Below are 24,854 nucleotides of genomic sequence, written 5' to 3'. Positions count from 1 at the left end.
AGAGAAGTGGGAACTGAGAAAGAGATGAAATAGAGATTGTGGGAGAAGTGATGATCTCAGGATCTGGGAGGACTGACCTCATGATCTACTCAATAGTCGATGTCTAATTGGACCTCTACATGTACACTAGATTGTTGTTAGGTAACAGACTAACAATATATATTAGTCGCGGTATAGAAATATTTATTAATTAAGTAAAGTGTTCGGGTCTTGGACGGAAACATAACAAGAAGAATATTGCGGTTTTATTTGATCCTTTATACATACGTCGTTGTTTTAATCTGTTAGTTAGTATTTTAGACTGTCTTTTGATAGTTATCAATGAAATGATTGGTGTGATGTTCCACACATTTGAAGAAATTAATCAGTTGTTAACTTGTTACACCTCGTCTCAAGTGGAGACTTATCTTGCACACTGCATACTTTTGTAGGAAATAAAAAAAAAGAGAGGAAGAGAAAGTGTTTCAAACCTATAATTTATAAGTAATAATTTAATACAAGCCAACAAAACTAGTAAGATGATTAAGATTCTATTCTAGAATTTAAGCAGTAATTTTTCTTGGGCATCTCTTAGAAACATTAGCTAGATTTGATACGCCATTACTCTGGAAATTGCTACAAGCTCCCAAGTCTTATATATGCAGCCAATTAAGACCAAGCTAGCTAGAAACCAAGATGGCAGGAGAGAGGGAAACAAGTGTCAAACCCTAATTATCCATCACTCACCGTCAGATCTCCATCCTTTCCTTACCCACCACGTGGGTTTCATTTGTGGGTCAAATTTTAAAGACGTAGTCTCCTCGTTGGGCACGAGAAAGCAACTAAACTTCTTCAATTCCCACTATTAATCTTAATTCTAGAAAGAGAGAGAGAGAGAGAGAGAGAGAGAGATAAATTTTTATTAGTTTCTAATCTCCTATCCCATCTCTTTGACATTGAACAGCATAAGGATATTTAAAGTCTCTATTCCAATCCAGACTTACACTTTGGGTGGAAAAGTTACATGCCTTCTCTCTTCCCTCTCCTCCCTATCTTCTTCTTCCACCTTGTTGTTTTCCAGCATATTTGCCGTGTGGACCTAAATTTCCACTTCAGGAGATTAGGATGCCAGGACTGCCGCTTTAACCTTAAATGCTTCTAGTCAATTTTTATGTAAGAAAATCCTCCCAGCTGTATATTCTATCATTTATTCACGTGCAGTATTAAAAAGATTGTATATAAGAAATGCGTTAGCATAATATATGGTTGCGCAGAGTTGGCTCGACCATATTTGATTGTAAAATAAGCAAAGAATAGCTGATCTCAATCTTAATTTTGAATTTACTAATACCTATTTCTCTTTATTTTTCTCTTTTATCTAATAATTTATATTTACTAATAAAATCTAATTATTATTTTACCTTTAAAAGATATTATTTTAATCAACTATCATTTTAATTATTTTCTCCTCTCTACTCCTCTCTACTTTCCTCATCCGTCCACTGTAGAAAGTATTTTGATCGTTTGCCAAAATATCTCCTAAATTTATTATTTTTGAAATCACATCAAGTATAATTATTATACCATAATAGTATAAATCAATGTAAGTTTTCTTATGCAAATTTAAAAAATGAGCATACCTAATCTAGATTATAAGTTATTCCACAACCAATGTCATCCTCGTTTACCCTAAGAAAAATAATGTCAATTCTAGAATATGTATTCCTTTTTGTTATTATCAAAAATGTCTTTATTTATGTTCACTTGTATTCTAGAATAAGGGTATAATAATTATTTTTAATGTGATATAAAGTAAAGGAAAAGATAAAAAAAATATGTTTTATTTTTTATGAATTTACTATAAATACCCTTTGATTTGTTATAAAGTAGATTAATAGAATATATATATCTAGAGTAAATTAGTAATTAGGTTAGTGTGTGAAAAATATAATTGTGATGAATAGTATTTATATTCTAGAATAGAATTATTATAATATTTAGCTATTATTTTGTAATAAAGAGTTGTATTTCAGAGTAAAAAAAATGTTAGTTATTCTTAAAATAAACGGAGGCCGATTTTAGATTAAATACACACATAAGAGCCGACTTAGCTCATGTGAACATGATAGAAGAGGAAACCTAGGGGTGGCTCAATTAGCTTCTCATTAGTTTCACATTACAAGTATTCGAATCTTCTAATCACTTTCTGAGATATTGCTAATGATGGATAGCTAATTCGAAAAGTCTTACAATTAACCATTCTTTCTTCTTTTCGGCTGATGCTCTGCTTGTATTATTTTAAAAACACCTATATTAAATATGCTATATGGACCCTCTAAAAGTAAAGTAAAGTAAAGCTTGGCTTAGCCTTTTGTTGAGTCACAATACTTTTGTGTCCTTTGGAGGTCCTCCAAAACTAGTTATTAATTGAATCTAGAGTCAAGAAATCCAAAAGAACTCTAATATAAATTACATATGATGAGTGTGTCTCTCTTTGTTTGTTGGACTTTTAGGGCTCATATTTGGCTTTCCTCACACATCAATTAGTACATTAATGGGAATACTATAATGATCAATTAGTCAACTTAGAATCCCTTCAGCAACCAACAATGATGCATTAATGGCCAATTCCCACTTTTGACCATGTTGAAAATTATGGTAGAGCAACCTACTGAACTGATAATGTAAGTGCCCATCTAGCCTTTAATTTAACATTATATATGATAGTGTCTAGATCCATTCTTAATTTGGTCACGAGGTGATGATTAATGTCTAATTAGCATACTTAGCTTGTGAGCACTTCTAAAGATAATCCAAGCCTATATCAACTTGGGACTATGTCTATGTACACACAGTCAACTGATCATTAGTTTGACATCTTTTTTCGATAGGATTAAGAATTTTGCATTTGTTTTCCTTTTCCCTCTTAGATTTTATTAGTTTCTCACTCCATATAGCTTCCATGTATTATGTCAAAAAAGCCCGCTTGCGAAGCTCATGAGCTCGACTCATTTAACTTATCCAAGTTGAGCTAGATTTTGCTCACTCGAGATCGGTTTGAATAGACTATATATATATATATAAGTTTTTAGTAGAAAAATTAGTGCAAATTGTTCACTTTTAGCTGGCCTACGTAAAAAGGGAATATTTAGTTGTTTAGTCTCATATTAGAAAAAGGATAAGCTACATATATGACATAGCTATTCTTTCTTCTAAATCATCATTTTGGCTTTGGTGGATTAGCCTAATAAAATTATTAGGTTTTGGAACGAACTAGGAAAGCCGATTCGAGCTGGCTTGATATTTCAGTGAGCCGAGACGAGCTAGTATACTATCATGTAATTCTTAGATTAAACCCTAGCACACTTGTTACAAGGATACTAGTAAGGAAAAATATTTCCTTTTTTTTTCTTTTCTTTTGCAATCTCTCTATCTCTATCTTCTTTTATCTTTTGATCCAAAGAAAGTGTCACTCTCCTCAATTTGATTCCTTCATGCAGACACTGAGGTGTAGTTCTCCCCCAACTACTTTCCTTTTCTTTTACCTCCTCCTTTAGCCATCTCTTTCTTTGTTGAACAGGAGCAAAAGGTGTTTGTCAATTAATCAGGTTGGTTGCCACTCCTCCATCAAATTGAGCCCAATTTGGCCATTATATATCATATCATTGTGGACTTTAGAGATGCCACTAATTTGATCCTCCAGCTAGTAGGGTATTTGGCGGTCCACGATAGGCCGCCAAATAGATTAATAATATTTTAAAAAAATATTTTACTATTAGAAATGGACTTTACTTTGAAGCCAATAATATGAGGCCAGGTTGTGAATTTGCAAGTGGCTCCATCTTTCATATTTCATCCAAACTGGAGGAGAATTAAGGCAATAGTAATTGAAGGAGATTGATATTAATGTAGGTCATTCCATGAAGCCTTGTAATAATCTTTGTGGGCATGCCTAAGAATAGGAGTGGAGTAGGATTTACTTAGTGAACTACTTGCCTCAATAATAAAAAGGTTTATAATTTCCTTTTTTTTTTCATAAAGGAGTAGAAGATTTGCATACATTTCATTAGAATTTAGAGTCACAATCGAAGGCTAGGACTCGTTCACTTATAGAATAAGTCCAAGTTTATTATAATTATTTTAATATCCGATACAAACATAAGAGAATTTATATTGGTATAAGTTATTCTAGTTTTTAGTTATATTTTTATGTGACATAAAGTAAAAAATGATAGTGTAAAAATAACTAAAATATTTTTTACAATGAATGGATAGGAGATCCTTTCATAAATAAAATAGTAATTAGTAAATATAAAAATATTATATGAAAGATGAGAGGAGAGAGAAGTAAGTATTAGTATACTAGTATCGACTTAAGAGATTATTTATTTGCTATACCAATATAAAGAGGCTAAAAGTGGATCAATTTGTTCTCACGCAGTCAGAACTATGAATAGCAAGATCAGCTAGATTATTAGCCCTAAGATTGGGATACGAAGACATCCACCTGGTATACTCTCGGATTATTGGCGAAAAAGCCTATTAGTATGCTTACACAAACCATTAGCAACTTTAATAACTTCTATGGAGTAGCTGAACAGTCATCAGGAAGCTTTGCAATTTCTCAATGCCAACTCCTTGGGACATGGAAGCAAGACTCAGAGCCTAATTATAAGAACAAGCTAGTTTTAATAATACTACAAGATAAATTGCAATTTCTTCTTAGATAGCCTTCTATTTTTCCATCATAGGATATTTGTAAAGTATATGCCAGGGATTACATAATCTTTAAACAAATTTAGGCCCTAAATACTAGATTAAGTGTATTATCTCAAGAAAAGGGGGTACTTTGTGTCATGTTTAGAAGTTGGGCCATCCCAAAATTTTATACCAGAAGAGTTTGGACTTCCAATTGGAGCCCAGAATACTTTAGACTGGGCCAACAATGGTAGGCCCATATCAACTCTAATCAAGCTTTAATTAATCTCTATCAACTGCTCATGGTCCATGATTCCACCATTCAAGTTTATATATATATCTCCGCGAAATATAAATTGAACAACTAAGCTAACATTCCTAATAGGACCGATCAGTAAAAAGAAAAAAAATATATTAAATCTAGTTTTTTTAGAGTGAAGTAAAAAATTTAATAATATTTCAATTAAACTAATGTTGTTAGGGGGGTTCGAATCCGAGAATACTCAATTACTTTCATAAAGTAATGAAAGAAAGAAATAAAATTACAAAGAAAGTTATTGATTAAAGATATCCAAAATAGTGCGACTGCATCTCTAAATTATGCCCTAAGTACGCTGTTAGGTAAGCTAAATATTAAAAAAATTTCTTATTCATTGTCTTTATCTTGAGATGGATTTTTTTTTTAATTTTTTAGATTAGTAAACATAATGCTCCTTTGACTCACTTATTGAAGATATTAAATCCCTTGTCAAACTTTGTACACAATTTGTAAGTCCAATATATATACAGTGAAATTAACTAGTAGTAGTTGATTGACTTACCAATGGGCAATGGTGCATTTCCAAAGGGAGCCTTCTCACTGGAGTTTTTGACATTGTAGTTATATACACACTAAATAATATCAAGTAAATAATTCTCAAATTCATTAATTTTATTCCACGTGGATGCCACATAAGATCAGAAGTACATGTATAGAAAAAATCATTGTATAAATAAACAATTTTACTTAATATAAATCACTTTTCCACTTAAACATAATTTGTAAAATTTCTTCCCCATTTGATGGAAACTAATAGGAGAGAAGAGAAGTTTAAGTATATGCCAGAGATTAGATAATCTTAACAAATTTAGGCTTAATTTACGTACTAGATTAAGTTTATTATTACAAGAAAACCATACTTCGAGTATTAAGCCCAGAATACTAACTGGGCCCAAATCAAAGTTACATGGAGATTAAAGCTTTAAGATTGCATCTGTCTAACTCTTTGGAACTAATAAGTTTAGATAAGCTAATAAACTTAAACAAATGATTCAATACTAATCTCTAATTTCTCTCTATCTTCTTCGTCCACTGGCTGGAATTGTATAATATTCTATGACCGGATAAATTCATTACTCTTGCATTTTTTTTTAAGAGTAAATTATTTTTCTTTATTTTCTAATTAATTATCTCTCTTATGTGGTTTACAAATCAAAATAAATTTTTTAAAAATAATAATTTTATCCCTTTGATGTATTCAGGTGCATCAATGGCTTCAACAACTTGAACATGAAAATTTTGAGGATAATATTATAATAAAGTATTGAGGATATGGATAATAATATTTCCCATGAGCTTATTTTGATGCACCTGCGAGATGCATCATGCATGCATGCATGCAAATGTAACTCCACTTTTTATTTTTTAACATATTTTATATCGAAGAGAACGAATAAAAAAGAGGAAGATAAAAATAAAAACTTTATTATATCACACAAGTGTTTATGCCACATAATATTTAGGTCGAATCTACAAACTTAGTTGTATTCCATTAATGGTTCAATAAATAAATACACCTTTATACATTGCGTGTAGCACGTAAAGTGGACTTTATTTTTGCTCCTCCTCTGTTATACCTTCTTTAATTACTAGATGCATAGGAAGGATGGGAGGATAAGATTCGCACTTCCACTACTAGAATTTTGTAATTTAATTATATTTAATTTAGTATAAAATTGATATATATATATATATATATATATATATAGCATATAATTTACATATGCAGTACCCACTAGAGTTTATTATTACAAATAGAAAAAAAAAAAAAAACTATATGCAAGTAATGTTGTGCTTCTCTGGTGGAGGAGGCTTTGTATTGCGCTCATCGATTATGGCCAGTAATCGCTTCGTTTGGTACTAGTCATCGCTAGCTGCAGAAACAATCGCCCTTGGAGAAGGCCTATACACTATTCGAGGCTTGAAAATTTCTCATCTAGAAATTGAAACGAATTCACAGGTAATAGTCAACATCCTCAAAGGACCAGTGCCTGCCCTATGGACACTCCTATCATTGATAGATGACCGTAATTTATTTATTTTCTTGTATCCAGTGCACACTATTGAGCATACTAACTATAAAGCAAACCAAGTAGCAGACTGGCTTGCAAATACAAACAGATATGCAAGCTATGAATGTACCTGGCAAGGGGCATATCTCGAACCTTTGGTGCGTATCTTGTGTTTTGGTGTCATGGATACCACAATACCTAATGGCCCTTACTTAATATTAAAACCAAAGTGTTTTCTATCAAAGCCACGTAAATATATCAAAATTCACTTTATCCTCTTAAATTTTGTTATACTAAACCAGAAATTTTTAGAATTTCTATCCAAATCAGCAAAATACCATTTTGGTAACAAATATAATAAATATCTAAAATGCCCCAATTACCCTTCTCCCAAATTAATTTGTCTAACAAATATAAAGAGGCATTTGAATATTTTGGGCGAGCACCATTAATTTAGACAAAAAATTCAAACAATTTCACTTCAATTATGATACAAAAAAAAAAAAAAAAAATCAAACAAATTGAATCTTAGATTCTAATCTAGTGGGAGCCTCTCCTATCTCGGTGGATCACCAACCCAGTTGAGTTTGGTGGCATTAGGTTGTTTTTAGCCCCTGAACCCTTCCCTTACATATCACTTTTTCATTATCAGGTCCACAAGTCCCTTTTTAGGTTTATAATTCAAACTGAAGCATTGGCTGTTAGGAAAACGTCACTAATTAAACATCAAAAGAATTTCTTTTTCCTTCTTTTTCTTGGCTTCTATCCGATATACGAAACATTGAAGACCATTAAATCTCTTATCAAATTCTATACACAATCTTAAGTCTAACATATATATATATATATATACATATGCAGTGAAATTAATGACTTATTTTATTGCAGGTGTATTTAGAATACTGGAGTCTTCTCATTACTTTTATTGCAATTTGTCGATTATTTTACTCTAATTTGGAATCAACTCCTGAGTCTTATTACTAACCAACTCTAGTAACTCTACTAGAGTTGGTAGCTACCTTCCTCATGATTAAGGTGGTCATAGCTTCAACTCTAATCCTAAACAATATTATGGATAAATTGTTTGGTGATTTGGTGGCTTAGCTCGATTCATTTGATGGCTCGTCGGTGCGGTTAGCCTAGAGGAACAACATGTCGTCACGATAGCTTGGAGTAGGTCTCGGTGGCGTTTAGTTCGGAGCAATTGTTCGACGACGCATATGGTTTGGAGTCTAAACTAGGCAACTAAAAACTTGGTGAGGCCTAAGTGTCTCTATATCTAAAGAGGGTTAGCTCTTTGTCTAGCCCATATCTAGTCTTTAGGCTCATAAATGATCAAAAACAAAAGCCCAACTCGTTTCTTAAAAAAAAAAACTCCAGAGTCTTATTATCAACTAATAATTAGTTTAGAAAAAGAGAAATTTACTTAAAATCCAAAACATTTTGCTGAAATATTAAATTTACATGGAATTAATTAGAAATTTTTGCTGAAGTCCAAAACCTATTAACTAGGGAAGAGAGGAAGTCCAAAATCCTCACCTGCTGACCCTGCTATCTAACATCTGTTATTTAACTTTTCTTTGACCTACAAGATTAAAGCTATTACTCTCAAAAGTAAATGAAAAATTGAAAGATTGATGGTGATCGAACTTATATTTAAACATCTCTTTCATGAAATGATTTGGGTTCAAATTAAGTGTGTCCTTTTCAATCAACTATGATCAGCATTCTTCTATGCCATAAATATCTTCAATTAATGTGAATTTAAGAAGTGCACCATTTTATTCCTACCGTTCAGTTAATTCCGCAGGCAAAATGAGTGGGCCAATTAGATTTGGATTCAAAATTAAAATTTAAAGAAAAATCACTTATTATTAGGCCTAATTGGTGTCACATTATGATTAATATTAGATTGATTGTTACTTTTTTCATCGTATTCGATCAAACTATATATGTCAAATCTGAAGATACTTATTAGAGATAAAGTTATAGATAATTTAATAAGTTTTTTAATATATTTAAAATAATACTGATTAAATTTTAAATAATAAATATATGATAAAAAAATTTATCTAATTATTTACAAATTTTATCTAATACATATTTTTAAATTCAGCATATAATTTAATTTAATATGATAAAAATATAACTTCTCCTAAAATTGACCTCCAAGATTAAGAGAGAGACATGGCTTTCCTTATTATTATTATTATTATTACTATAAAGAGTTTGTGGTTCAATAATATAATATAACCAACAAGTTGGTAGACCGGTAGTTCTCCTGTCACGTTTCCTTGGGCTTCAAGAGGAAATTTGACCAAGTGAATCGAAAAGATGAACACTATTTATTTTTATTTCCCGGGTTTTAAAAAGATAAGAATATTAGTTACTAATGAACTTAGCAATAATATATTTTAACACCGATATAATTTTATATAAATTATAAGAAATTTTATTAGAGACACCCTGAATTAATTTTAACCCAATAGAATATTAAATATCCTATGCATAAATATCTCTTATTTGACTTTAAAATTCAGTTTCACTTTTTTATTTTATGTTAATACTAGAAACTCACTAAATATATTAAGATAATTTTATATTTACAATTAATTTTAACTTATACATTTTTCCATAGGTATATTTTATTATTTTCTTTCAACTTTACTCTTATCCGTATAGAAAGAAGAGAGGATATGCTATAATAATATAAAAATATATTTTTATTTATTTATTAAGCCAAAAGTGCAAATCACCCTAAAATTTAAAAATAGTTAAATATATTTTACGTTCTTCTAAAATCACTTTACCTCTCTAAAATACATATAATTTTTTTAATTATTTAACGATATTATCTCAAAAACTTGCATGTCTTATCTAATAAACACTTCGATTAAGTTTAATAAAAAAACTAATAGTATTACTCTAATTATAAGTATAAAAATTAGTTTGAGATTTTTTAAAATATAGAAGGTAAAATAATTTTAAGCGTAGGTGAAAAAAAAAATATTTAACAAAAATTTCAATTTAAATTTGATAATCAAATGTCCATTATTGTGGGATAAAAAAGAAAAGCATCATTCCCAGCCGTACGATGGTAATATTGAAGGGCATTACATCACCGTATCTAATAATTGAGAGATTTGGATCTAGTGATCATTAACAGAGATTTGATCTGGACCCATGATTCTGCCGACACAAAATCAGAACCGTCGAGAAACGCCGCCATTACCTTATTACCCCTGTCGGTAAATAAATATGATTTTAAAATTTCGAGTGGTTCATCTTCTGCTTAACCTTAATAATTAATGACACACCATTTAATATTTTGAGTATCTACTTAACCTTGAAACGTTTGGTGGTTGTCTCATGGGCTATGAGTCTAACATTAGGGGCCTTCCCTAGAATTTAGTTTATAATTAGGATTATTTTATATAATTAAATTTAAAATAATAAATAAAATAATTTCAAACGAGAGTTAGTTTCTACGTACTGTTAGGTGCATGTCAATAGAATGATAGTTTGCGTATAACGATTTTGTAGTCAAAGGCATCAATCAATAAATGCGATCCACGTGTTAATGCGCATTTGATGGTAGAATCGAACTATGCTAAACGGTTTAATTCGTACTAAAAATCCTCATCTTGATTTACAAAATTATACCGGTACAGCTCCGCTATCCATATCAGTATTATATTTATCTTAAGTCTAAAAATATTCTATTAGAACCTCCTATGTTTTCATTAAGAATATATGCAATAAAAAACTTAGTTATACATTAAAAATACAAATAATTTCTATTTTTTAAGTAAGGCTTATTTTCATTCTCCCTTGCCCTGATAGATATATTTTACTCCTTTCTTTTAACTTTGTCCTCAAGCACATATGAAAAGAATGAGAGATGTGCAAGTATTTATTAACTACATTGAATACATTTTATACTTTGTTAAGCATACCTGTATTCTATAATAATATAAATTCTCTTATTCTCATTTTTTTTTTGGTAAAAAGAAAATATATTATAAACTTAGCCATGAATATAGAGAAAATCGAGCAGCTAAAAGTTACAGGAAAGAAATCCTTCCCAAATATACCCAAAACAATTCAATTATTCTAATTCATGAAATATTAATTAAAAGTTCTCCTTTTCTTCCTATGGCCTATTATTAGTTTAGTGATGGTTGAACATAATTTGTAGTTAATAATAAATAGTTAATGTAGGTTACTTCCTTACTTATCTTTATGTTTTATTACATAACTTGATGTTACGCCTCCCAGATTTATTACATATTTTGCAATTATTGAACTCTTAAATTTTTATAATTTTATTATATAATTAATTTTCTTACGTAATTCACAGTTATCAAATACTTATACTTTTTATTTCATAATTTTATTACGTAATTCATAAATATTAAACAATTATAATTTTTTATAAATTTTGTAGCTTTTATTATGTAATTTTTAGGAGCTTTATAGTTAGTTTACTTATTTCCTAGTCTATACTAGTGTAGATCATAATTAATTTACCTAACTACTTAAATTAATTATTAATATTTATTTGTGTTTGAGTCAAAAATTATTTTGACATAATTTATTATTATTCTATACGTTACTTACTTAGCAATCATTTATTATTGTATGCATCTTCCTGAGTAAAAGGTGACACAATCGTACAATTTAGTAAAAAATTATAGGGAAAGAAAAAAGAAAATATTTAACGGTCGAGAAAACAAAATCGAAAGGCCGATCACCGGATGTGTGTTTGGGCCTTTGCGGGGTATAAACTTAAATTACCTTTTTACCCCTGTGGTTGCAGGACAGAAACCTTTTGCCGTACTTAAGAAAACAATACAGTGGGACACCCAGCTTTATTCTTTTCCATCTCACCCCATATATATAATATATATATATATATTAAATGGAAGTTACTATTCTACCCCTGCCATTCTGATGGGAAACATTGTGCGGTGCAATGCCGTGGGACTCCAACCTTTTTATTCTTCTCCAACTCATTCCCCCCACTCACAAATCCTCCCACTTTCTCCTCCTCCTCCTCCTCCTCCTCCTCCTTTCTCTTTGCTCCATTTTAGAGTGAAAGAGAGGAATCTAGAGAGAGAATGAGCTCCTTTGATAGATCCAAGCAGAAGAAGTCCCACCTATGGAAGAAGGCTCTCCTCCACTTCTCCCTCTGCTTCGTCATGGGCTTCTCCTCCGGCTTCTTCCCGAAATTTCCCTCATCTTCCTCTTCCTCCTCCTCCTCCCCCCGGCCACATAAATTCGCAATTGTGACGAAGGCCCACTTGTCAATTCCACCCACCAACATCACCCATTCGCCTCCCGTGATCCCGGAGGTCTTCCCCGCGGATGACGACGCCGCCGACTCGAACCCGCGCCGCAACCTGATCCTCATCACCACCACTCGATCTGGCGACCCGAAGCAGCCCGCCTCGCTGATGAGACTGGCGCACACTTTGAGATTGGTGCCGCCGCCGCTGCTGTGGCTCGTCGTCGAGGCCCACGACGAGGCGCCGGGCACCGCTGCGGCGGTGCTCCGCGGCACCGGGGTCATGTACCGCCACCTCACCTTCACGGAGAACTTCACCGATTACCGCGAAGAGGTTCACCACCAGAGGAATGTCGCGCTCAGCCACGTCGAGCACCACCGCCTCTCCGGGATCGTGCACTTCGCCGCGGCGGCCAATGTTTATGATCTCCAGTTCTTCCAAGAGATCAGAGAGATCGAGTACGTTTTCTTTCCTCTATTCTTCTCTAATTCCAGGTCAATTTTGCTTGAAATGAATTCATTCGGTGGGAAATTTGTTCTTTTTTGGTAATTTAGCGAACAGTTGGTGTGCATGTCATGCAAATTGCACAAGTTTTAGATTCCAGCCTGTTTGTTTGACCTTTTTACAATTTTAGTCGATCATTTCGTCTTTTTGCGGCACCAATTTAGTTTTTGGGAAGATTAATAGAAAAAAAAAGTAATTGCTAAATATTTGCTTTTTTTTTTGTTTTGAAGAAAAAGTGATAGAAACATGACAACCACAACTGCAAATTTATTATATACACAAATTGACGATGATATCATAACCCTGTTAATATAGTTTTGAGAAATATGTGACTGGTTATGAAATTTAGTGTTCCTTTCTCAAAGTATAGAATTTAGATATTTCATTAGACTTAGATATTTCAATTCTTCTAATTATGGAATTTGGTCTTTGCTAAAATATATGTGTGTGGGAAAGGGGAAGGAATATAAAAGCTACTCCTTTAATTTTTCTTTTATTCCTTTGATGAATGATAACAAAGCTAATAAAAGAAGCCTTCTAAATACCTCCTCATAGTAAAAAGGATTGTTGGTAGATAAAGCTGTTTCTTTTACTAAGCAGTTACCTGCCAACTCTTTCGTCTCTTTCGATTACTTTCCAACATATTGCACATGCTTCCTACTCGGTTGTCGTAAAAGAAATGACAATGGCATGTACATTCCTCCCTTAACAGCACCAGAATTGCATTTATATTTGTGATTTGAGTTCTTTATAGCTTTCATGTCACTCTATTTTCCTTTAATTTACTTGATTGCATATGCCAAATTTGTTTCTCTAATTAGTGATACTCTCAGGTTGCTTTTTGATAAAGAATAACTAAAATCTCAACCACTTGATAACAAAAAGATAAAATACCTTGATTGAGGGGTATGCATGCATAAAAATGAAACCTACTTTTGTTTTTCACTATTAAAACTTTCGTACTTTAACTGCTGACCAAGAAAATTATGTGAGAGTTGGTCATGCAAAAAACAAGGTATTAAGAGGTATACATGTGCGAAATATGCAAAAAACCTAACTCTGATATATATATATATATATATATATATATATATATATATAAGTAAACTCCACTTTCATGTTATCTTCCATCTAGAAATACATTGCTACTAACTCTCCTAACATGACTTCTTGTGCCATCCAATTTTTGCAGAACTTTTGGTGCATGGCCTGTGGCGACGGTTTCAGCAGGGAGGAAGAAGGTTGTGGTAGAGGGGCCAATCTGTAGTTCATCAAAAGTCTCAGGATGGTTCTTAAAGGATGTAAGTGGTGGTAGCAAAAGACCCCCGACTTCCTTAGCCCAGACTAACGTGAACAAAAATGTAGGAGCCAAAGGCTCAAAGCCTTCCAAGATTAACATATCTGGCTTTGCGTTCAATAGCTCAGTACTATGGGATCCCGAGAGATGGGGCCGATCAACCTCATTGCCAGACACATCACAGGTTAGTCTGTGATCTCCTTCCTAATTTGAGTACTTTATAGTCAATTTACACATTTCAATTCATATAATCTTTACCTCGTGTAGTGTTTTTTCCCCATTGATAGTTTCTGGAAAGCAAAAGGCAATACATATCAATCTGAATAACCTAAACCTTAATTATCTGAATTATACTATGAGATTTATTGATAAAATATGAAATCTTTAAACCTAATTACCCAATTAACTATGACATTTTGTAAAGACAAACATGACATTTTATAACTTTTAGTAACATTATCTTGGACCACCTAATCTTTTATTAGTATATATGATATTTTGACTTTTGAACAGTATATTGGTGAATGATATAACTTGTATCTTTTCATTTGACCTTACAATAGACAACCAAGGCAAATATATAGAAGCCAAACTTATATTTGTTTATAAAATTAAAATTGTTGCTGAAAACATTGGCTGCTACCTTACCTTAACCTTCCCTTGTAAAGAGTTGGGCTAGCTGTTGGGTCGGTGGTTGCAATCATTAATTTGACTCCAAGTTGTAACGGTGGGTTACTTGATATATCTTATCTAAGCTGACGTCTTTCATTTGTCTTCTATAATCTTAATTAAAGCACCTTTGTTCATCATTAGCCACATGTATGTGGTGCAATTATTCTATTCCCAAGTTTTTAAATCTTATAAATATCTCGGTTGCTAGCTTTACCCACTGTGTACACCAGAATGTTGTCCAGATCTATAATTTTCTAATTCACAGGTTTCAAGCTTATTTTTCCATCACTGCCCATGGTTTGGCAAACAAACCCAATAATTTTTCTCTAAGTTCAAATTTCTACTCCTGCACACATAAATATTTAGGGGCAGTATGCATTCTAAAGGAAAGAAAGAATTTATTTTTCTTTGTCTCTCCATTAGTATCACAATGAGAACATCCAATATAGGAGTCATGCTACCTATCAAGAGAGTCCAACTAGTGGGACTTATAATATGGAAGTATCTGAAAGGAATGACAGCACATTTGGATGCTTTCTTCACCCACCACCCACTTTCTTTAGATTCTAACTAACTTCACTATCTTATGGTAATTTAATATCAGGACTCCATCAAGTTTGTTCAAGAAGTGGTCCTAGAAGATGACTCTAAATTGAAGGGCATCCCTTCTGACTGCTCTCAGATCATGCTGTGGCATCTTCATATCCCAAGGGCCACCCCTCCCCCATTGATCCAAAACCAAACAAGGAGTTAGAAAGAAAGGAAAAAGGGGAGCAGGAGGGAATCCAAAGAGTAGGGGTTATGTAAATGAGAGAAATTAAGGTGGTTCCTTGCTCTTAAAATTTTTGTCTCTTTGGGAGGGATCAGAAATCTCCCGCGTAATTTTATTTTATTAATATTCATTTATATTCTTTACCTCTGATCAATATCTTTCCCTTGTCTCTTTATATCACCACATAAAATTTTCTTTCTTGGGAGAAACCTCCTCTTTATCATGTATGTATAAGTTGACTTGTACTTTTTATACTATACTTGCAAAGAAGTTATTATATTCCATCAATTCATAGTGAAAATGAGTAGAGTATATATATATATATATATATATATATATATATATATATATATATATATATATATTGTGTTTGACTAAATTGTTTCAGGGGCAAAATATTGGTGCCATGAAACCTAGAGTTTTTGACCTTCTTTGGTTGTGCATTAATAAGCTTTATTCCCAAATAAGTCAAAATTTATGAGACTAGGTGAGTTTTAGTAAAAAGTTGCTTTCGATGATGGCAGTCTGTTGAACAAAAAATTATAACTCGATTAGCAAATTAAAATGTTGTAGAAATCATCCATTCATAGAGAAAGTGATTTATGCTATAAAAAAATCACTAATTTAAACAACGATTTTGTATATATATGTATAAAGTATCTCACCTAGTCTTGTAGGTATTTTATCACTTAGGGTGTATTTGGTTGTAGGATTAAATAAGAGTAAATGAGTCATAGACTTATTTCAAGGGATAACATATTTTTTGGATTACTAATCTTATTACAATTTTAATCTACTGTATGATTTATACAAGACTTTATATGAGATAACAGAATAAAAATTATATTATTATTCTTAATAAAAAAAATATTAACGTCAATTACTATTTTAAACTATTATTAATTATCTCAAACTTAAATTATATCATTAAAATTATATTATATTAATTAATAAAAAATTAATCACGTTCAATTCAAAATAATCAGAATTAAAATCAAAATTAATACAAAATAATATAATAAGTCATATAAAAATGTGTAATAATAAATATTTTTTTTGTAAATATAGCAACATTTAAATAAGTATAAAATATAAATACCAATAAAAAATTAAATTTTTTTTTGAATAATTAAGATGATTAATTTTGTTATTTATATATTTAAATTTATTATTTTTTATATAAAGATAATATAGTAATAATGTCTTTATACTTCCGCTTAAAACTCTCTTCTAATCTCATATATTAATTTCATACCAAATATAAAATTATACGAGGCTCAGGAGATAACTAATTCAATCCAATAGTTATATCTCCTAAATAAAATCACAGTCAGATAAATAAGTTTGTAACTCATATATACTTCATTTGATGTCCAAATTTAAATAGTTAAAAAGAAAAAGGGCTCATGAAACCAATGCTTGAATGGCAAACAAAATATTTGGTGGTCATATAGAATTGCTTGTTTTATAGTCTGGTCTTCTCTTTTCTTTTCTTTTTCACTCAGCCCTGTGCAAGTGGCAACTAATCTACTCCACCACAGATTCCCAAATCCTCCTCTGAATCCTTTGGCATCATGGCAAGGAGATGCTACCTTTGTATACAAGGGTCTTGACAGTTGTTATTTCTCATTGTATAATATTACATGAGAATCTCAGTGTATATATATAATATATACATGCATATAAATATATTATGTTAGTGGTTTGATTTTATGCACTAAATTATGCATATATAGATGTTCAAAAGGAGTACTACTTTACTTTCTAGAGATGTTAGTGGGCCTCCATTGCCGTAGTGGGTAAGGTATATGTGAGATACCAATCTCTAGTTGGGCTATCTCTTTCAAGCATATCATCAAACACGTTCTGGAAGAAAAGAATGGCTTGCAGTCTTCCAATCAATCTCCCGTCAGCTTGTCGGCAATCTAAGCTTCCTCATCATCCAACAAACAAATAAGGCACTGGATGATATTAATACTGGTGTTAGGTTATGCCATTTGGGAAACCAACTCTCTCTTTTTTTGACTTCACTCCTCTCAGTGATACTAATAATACGTTTGGTCTTCCTCCTATGGAACACGGCAATTAGCTGGTTCCAGGTGCAGTAATCGTTTATTGAGTTGAGGAAAATTTGTACTTAACGTTAGGTATAGCTTCTCCTCCTGCTTCCTCTCTTCTTCTCTAAGCATTAGTTATAGTTTGGGTTTAGAATTTTTATTTGGGTATAACTTAGATTTTTATTTAGGTATAGCTTAGATTTTTGGATATTATAAAGATGGCCTATCTTCCCCTTCATGTAAAAATTGAAATGAGCAAATCCTAAGCCTTTTTGTGTTCTTAGTTGGGATGGATTTCGTAACATGATTTCAGTTGAGTATAAGTAGTGTCGGTGTTGGATTAGGTTGGGTTGAGTTGAAATTATCGTAATCTTTTTAATATAGTTAACTTAATTTAGTAATTTGATTAAGATTGATTAACAAATCTAATGTTAAATCATATGACTCGATTTATAAATAGTAAATATGCATATAGTAAAAGTGTAAACGGTTACAAATTAAAGTTCAGGAAGAGGGGTAAAATGTTTTTTTTTTTTCCTTAATCAAATCATAAAAAGATTTCTACTTGTGATAAGTAGGGGGTTTATCCTTAGATGAACCCCCTTGCCATGTAATCAAATTTAAACTGATTTGACAACCAATCACAGGCTGCCACATCAAAACAAAGAGGTCATATATAATTAGTTATTAGTTCAATGATGTATCTATATTATTGTATGATAAGATCAATGTGACATAGCTACCAAATATCCACTTTGGTCCAGTTCATGTCAAGGCAATTATTAGGCATAGTCCCAAAACTTAAACACATCTATCTGTTTACAAAAGAAAAGTTCAACCAAAAAAATATTAATAATAAAGAGCTAAAGAAAACAACTCAAATCTCAATCATAGCACTCACCAACATCTTTCTTACCTTTTTCTCTCTTTTGGTTTTTTTTAATCTCTCAGCTCAATCACCTACCATTATTAAGACATTATAGAGTTTCTGACCAAAATGTCCTCCTCAGAATCTGCTTTGATATTTTGGTCTACCCACCAAAGCTATTAAAGAGGTTTATTTTGGCTAACTCAATTGTTATCTCCGGAGTCGCCCAAAGAATTACTAAATTGTTCAATGATTTCTATACTATTGAGTATTGTATACATGAAACGCTTAATTGTTTCGTATTTTTACTGTTTATAAAAATGTTGAATGTTCGGTAGTTTATCTTTTATATAAATATTTGAATAGTTCAGTAGTTTTTCAGACGCTTGTAATTAAGGGTGTAAAAGAGTTGAGCTTGAGCGAGTTGAGCCTAACTTGGCTCGGCTCAAAATTGATTAAAATTTAACTTGGCTCGATCACAAGCCTCTCCAATTGACGAGCTTTTCTGACAGTCTTACTTATAACACAACAACTGAGTTTGCTAAATTAGGTCATCTTAATAATAACTTTGATCAATGGAGAGCTGATATACCAGCTAAATTAAGTCCTACTTATAGATATATATACTTTTCTTTGAAGAAAAGGAGAGATGATATACTAGCTATGGATTAAACGTGCCTGTGGGTAGTATAGGAATCTTCATCTAAGTCGAAAATATTATAAGCTCTTTTATAACGAGCAACACGGTCTGTTGTCTTGTTACATTCTCTATAGGCATGAATGAGTAAAATAACAAACTTAAGGGATGATAAAACTTGAGAGCATTAAAAATTGATGCTACGAATGTCTCATCCCATAGACCACACATTGGGCAAGCAATATTAGGTTCAATATGTAGGCTATGACGGAGCACACGAGTATGAATTCTACCCAAAATCACCTTCGAGACAAATAGCTTAGCTCTAGGATTAATCTTGGGGTTCCACAAAGTACATCATTCAAAAGAATGTGGGTTCCTTTGGTGTCATACCACTAGACCAATTCATCCTCAAGTTCTTCTCTTTTGAAGTTCAAGATGCTGTTGCTGATGGAAGGCCTAAAGCCTGATCAATAAAGTCTATATCTATTAACTACTGTAATGTTAGCCACCCTCGTGTTGTAAAAGTAGGCAATTGATTCAAAAGCATTTTACTTAATCGCATGACAGTTAGGCCTTGTTTGATTTGAGGCTAAGCTCTAAACTTGATTAGTTAGTCTTAAATTTTTTAAAATTTAATTTAGTTATATATAAAAAAATATAAAAAAATATTTAATTACTGAACCAAATTAAAAGTCTCGGGGATTTAAATTACCATATCTGTGTGAATTGAGAAATTTTCCCTCCCCTCCCCCCCTGAGTGATAATATCCCAACTTATCTAAGTGTAGAGTTATATAAGAAGTGAGCTCCTTTCAATTATTGTCCAGCTCAAAGTACATAATAAATATTAATCATAAGTTTATCAAAGGACACTATAATAGTTCATCAAAGGACAGCTCTTGAACTGCATGTTTTCAAATAGGATTACTCCTGTAGCCATGGTGATTGACAACTTTTTTCTTTCATTCATGTCACATATGACATGAATTATCTAACAATTATGGTTAGTTTGCCTTTTAGATATCTTTATTCCATATTTCAAACTGCAAATGATTAATTTGCCTTCTTTAATACTAAATCTTTAGTAATGTAATGTCACTATAATATACTTGATGATATATTAAGATATATTTGTAGTAAAAATACTTTGATATAAGAAGTCTATTTGTGATGATATTTCTATTGTGTAATTTATGATGAATTAAGTTAAATATTTTTTTAGCCGATAATTATATATATATATATATATATATATATATATATATATATATATAACCCTGAGAAAATAATAAATATTTATAAAATAAAATTACAATTTATATTTATATTTATTTTAAATATATTTCTTATCTTTCTAAAAATAAGGAGAAATAATAAATATCTATTTATATTAAAGTAGAAAAAGGGTAATAAATTCAATTTGATCATTTTGATCCTTTATTCCAACCATTGCAATTAAATACCACCTAACCAATATTTGTATTCCAATACTTATCCTTATCTTACAACAAAAATACTAACTTAGAATTGGAATAAATTAGTTTAATTCCGAAATAGATTTCTATTTTCTTCCAACTCTAATTTTTTTTTCTTCTATTTGGCCATCAAAAGGGCCTTTAAGATGCTTAAAGGGATAAGACTCTCATTAATGTTAATATAAGATCTGAGGAGGATGTCTGAAGTCTTATACAAGAGAGATGTTCATTTTTCTTTTTGAGAAGAACAAAAATTTTATAGTGCCACAGGAAATTAAATAGGGTCATTATAGAACATGAGTTCTTTTAACCTTTCAATAATCTAAGCATAGTTCTATTAGAGAAGAAAAGCAATATAAAATTTTATTAAATATACCCTTTATTTTCTATTTTATTTTTAATCCTCAAAAGCATCATGAGATTAGTTTTTTTTAGCAGACAGTAATCATATAGATGAGTTGAGTTAATTTTAGAGATGTAAACTAATCTTAATATCTTTTTACTTAAAATTAAAGGAAAATTTGAAAGGAAAACCGTATTTAAATTTTTTTTAAAAAATATTCTTTATTTTGTTAGTTGTTGTTCAAGTAAAATTAATTCAGACTTGAATGATACATATATGCGAAAGAAAATGAGTCGTATTTTTATAGTTTCTATAATATATTGGAGCTTATCGGGCAGAAAAGAATAATAGAGTGCGAGCGATAATAAAAACAAACATTATGACATATCTTATAATTTTTCAAAATAATATTTTGAATCCAAAGAGATATATTCTTAAATATCACACTAATTGATATATTTTGGACTTCTAGTTCACACAAATGGGAGGATCAAAATGTTTAGGACTTAAATGAGCTCTTCTTCCTCGTGATCACATTTTAACCACCAATAGACATCATTTATGTGGGTAGGTTGCTAATTGACTTCTCTAATTTAGTAAACTAGTGTCTATAAATTAACTTAGTAAACTAAATGATTGAAGATTCTTCTATTATAAAATGTAAAACAGAAGGATCAAGTTGCAAGTAGTCATTAACACATCTTAAACTCCCTTTGTACTTAAAATTTTTATCTGTGGATCAAATTAGTGCATGCTATCAAAGCCATTCAATTCAAATAATTTTTTTTAATCACAGAATTGTTGTCATGCAACTAAATAAGTAAATATATTAGACCCAAATAAGAGAGGCATATCACATAGTATTAATTTTATACAAGACATCACATTACTCCATTAGTGGTCCAAATGCATGAGAATTAAATAGGTTCATGAGTTGGGTGCTTGTTCACTATACTTGCATGTTGCTGTTTTCTCTATCTTGGGCTCCATGCATATCTTATGATTAAGATTCAGGGTAATTGCTACCAAGTTGCATTTGTTTGCTTTTCCTCTCTCAATTTTATTATATTTTTACTATTTTCGTTTAACTAATGGAACCAGCTCATTTTTTTCTTTCTTGCAGAACTTATTTCAAGGAAAATTCAATTGATAAATTTTTTAAGAGATATTTATTGAGTTTATTAATTAATTAGTGTGAATGTGAAGTGGTTCGCTCTCATCTTATTATTTTCTACGGTTTCTATCTTAGAAAGTTGATGAGTCTATGAAAAATATCAACAGATAAATACAAAATATCACATTTATCCTCCCTCACAAACAATCATTCCAAGTAGTTAAACTTTTGGGTAAGTCAAGATCTATGCCATAATTTAGTGGTCCAATTTATGGGCCATAGGAGAGGATTATTTGCTAAGTAAGCTATAAACATGTTATAAAGCAAAGTACTTTTTTTTACCGGCTCTAGCAGCCATTAGTCTGCTAGGGTTTTTCCCTTCTTCCTCCAAGTGAGAGATCTCCCGGTGCGCTATTATTGTCGGCTTCCCTCCTCTCTTCTCCTCTTGTTATGAAGTTGAGATCTAATTAGACTCAGTCTTGTCAAAAATATTTGTGTCCTAATCTAACTGGGATTTTTTACTTTGAGGCTTTTTCTATTGATGTTATTTTCCTAGGTTATAGGGTTGGGGAGGGAGCTTTATAAAGCATGCTCGGATGCAAGGCTAGATATCGATTAAGTGAAACTTTACATAGAAAAGTAAGATTATCCATGCCTGAATTGCAACAAGGGTTGAGCAGCTTTTCCTAGCCTTATCATGATTAAGGATAATGATGTTGATAATTAAGCAAAGTCTTATAGATTGTCCTTAGAAAAGGAAGATTTAATGTATCTGAATTACCCTAATCCTAATCCTATTGTGACTCCTACACCTCTCTTCTATAAGATTTAATGTTCTTTTCTCCCTATCTTGCTCGGGAGTGGTTGATGCATGCACACCGTCTCTCATCCTTCTCACTCATCTTGGTCTTGACTGTCTCCTCACTGACTTGTCACTAGGCTCTTCCTTTATATTTTCTCACAGTTTGTGGCAATCTTCAATAGACACAGTGCAGCTAGGTAGGAGGACGATTGTTAGTTTGGGCTTAGATTTTGAGTATTTAATAGGTTTGAGGATTTTTATGGCAGTCCAACCCGCCATTTTGGTGGTTGTTAACACCTCGCATTCATTCCTCTGTCATTGTTTCGACGGTTGAAGCTTATTTATTTTACTTTCCCCCCATACACTACAACTACTTGTATTGGTTTATGTGTTGAGTTATTTTCTACTATGGCCTAGTGAATGCATAGCCCTATACATGCCCGGGTCAACGGAGGTCGCGACAGCACTGCTTGAGGTGCCGAGCCTCTACTAGTCTCCTATATTCCTGTTGAGGCTGGATGTTCTATTAATCTTATATGTTTACCAAATTGATAAAAATAGTCATCGTATCGTCCTATCTCTTATTATTATTATTATTATTATTATTAAGCATTATAGTTATATCAGAAGAATTATTTGGGCTCATGACTTATCTGAATAACTTCTCTGTATTAGATTTTGTTCAACTCCGGCGGGCTTCCTCCTCAAAAGCGGTGGAACCTAAAATAAAGGACAACTAGGCCAAGGATGGAATCCACCAACCTGCAAAAGGTAGGTCATGGGCAGAGGTGGCAGCTGGCCGAGATAAGATAGGAGGCACCAAAGGGAGGATCCCGGAAGAGATCCTGAATAAATTTAAGGAGCAAACGGACGACTGTGTCATAATTGATCCGGCGGTATTAGCGAAGTGCAGGGAGAGATGGAAGTTGTCCTTGTTTGGACGCTTCATGGGAGCTTATGTCCCACTACCCAGGCTGAAGGCAATGCTAGCCAAGCTTTGGAATGGGATAGATGGCTTTGCGGTGTCGGATATGGCTGAGGGATTCTATGTATTCCGGTTTGATAAGGAGGAATATATGATGTATGTGCTCACAAATGGGCCGTGGACACTGGGGGGTATGGTGCTCAACCTTATCAAATGGAGAGATAATTTCCGACCATCGCCAGAAGCGTTCACCACGGCCCCGGTCTGGATTCAACTCCACGACCTTCCGCAGGAATACTGGGAGCTCGAATCTTTGATTCCGGTTGCTGCATATTTCGGCAAGCCACTGCACGTTAATGAAACCACTCTCGATCATTCTAGGAGTAGGTTTGTGAGAGTGTGTGTGGAGGTGGACTTGGGACAACCTTTGAAGCAGGTGGTCTCGTTGGGACCTAGAGAACACAACCTCGAGCAAAAAGTGGTGTATGAAGGTGTGCTCACAATTTGTTTCAAATGCGGTAGACTGGGTCATGACAAAGCCACTTGTACTGCTCATCAACCAGAGCCAAAAACTAAGGATGAGGCTCGACAGAAGGATCAGCACAGTGCTGCGGCAAACCGGAGGCCAGGAGATGGCAAAGAGAATATGGCGAATATGGATAGCTCCGTGTTTGGTCCATGGATGAAGGTGACCAGGAAGCCTAAGCAGGGATACATGAAAAGTAGATTTGCCAGGCAAGGCGGCTAGGGGGGTTGGTCGCTCGGCCGAATGGAGGGAGTCAAAGAACACCGGCTTCGGTGAGTCAGAGGGGGGAGCCGCTCGGCCGAGGCGGTGCAAATCACCAGAACTCGAGCAGTGTGAAGATCTTCACAGATGGCGTACCATCCATGCAGAAGACAGGTGCACAGGGTACGAGGGGAGCAAGTAGTATGCTACCAAGGAAAGCTGAGAAAGGGAAAAAGGTGGTGCATGGGGAGCAGACACCTAATGGCAGGTGGGAGAAGGGTGAAACTTCGACGGGGAGATTTGATGCCTAGATGAATGAGAAGATACACTTACATCAGAAGAGCAACCAAGCAAATAGAAAGG

General features: G+C 32.6%; 2 protein-coding genes across 2 annotated transcripts; both read left to right on the top strand.

Annotated features, from left to right (window-relative positions):
- Positions 1–11,988: 11,988 nt before the first annotated feature.
- Positions 11,989–15,829, top strand: LOC140785730 (probable beta-1,4-xylosyltransferase GT43A). Its single transcript, XM_073133738.1, has 3 exons — positions 11,989–12,754; positions 13,993–14,281; positions 15,374–15,829. Exons 1-3 carry the CDS (start codon positions 12,129–12,131, stop codon positions 15,521–15,523), a joined length of 1,065 nt encoding a protein of 354 aa, XP_072989839.1. The 5' UTR covers positions 11,989–12,128; the 3' UTR covers positions 15,524–15,829.
- Positions 15,830–23,786: 7,957 nt separating this feature from the next.
- On the top strand, positions 23,787–24,512 carry LOC140802773 (uncharacterized). The gene has a single exon (XM_073158379.1). It carries the CDS (start codon positions 23,787–23,789, stop codon positions 24,510–24,512), a length of 726 nt encoding a protein of 241 aa, XP_073014480.1.
- The last annotated feature ends 342 nt before the right edge of the window (positions 24,513–24,854 follow it).

The sequence above is a fragment of the Typha latifolia genome, chromosome 1, assembly GCF_019914945.1.
Source record: "Typha latifolia isolate L0001 chromosome 1, TyphaL0001v2, whole genome shotgun sequence".
Classification (NCBI taxonomy): Eukaryota; Viridiplantae; Streptophyta; class Magnoliopsida; order Poales; family Typhaceae; genus Typha; species Typha latifolia.
This window is presented reverse-complemented; position numbering and strand designations above follow the sequence as displayed.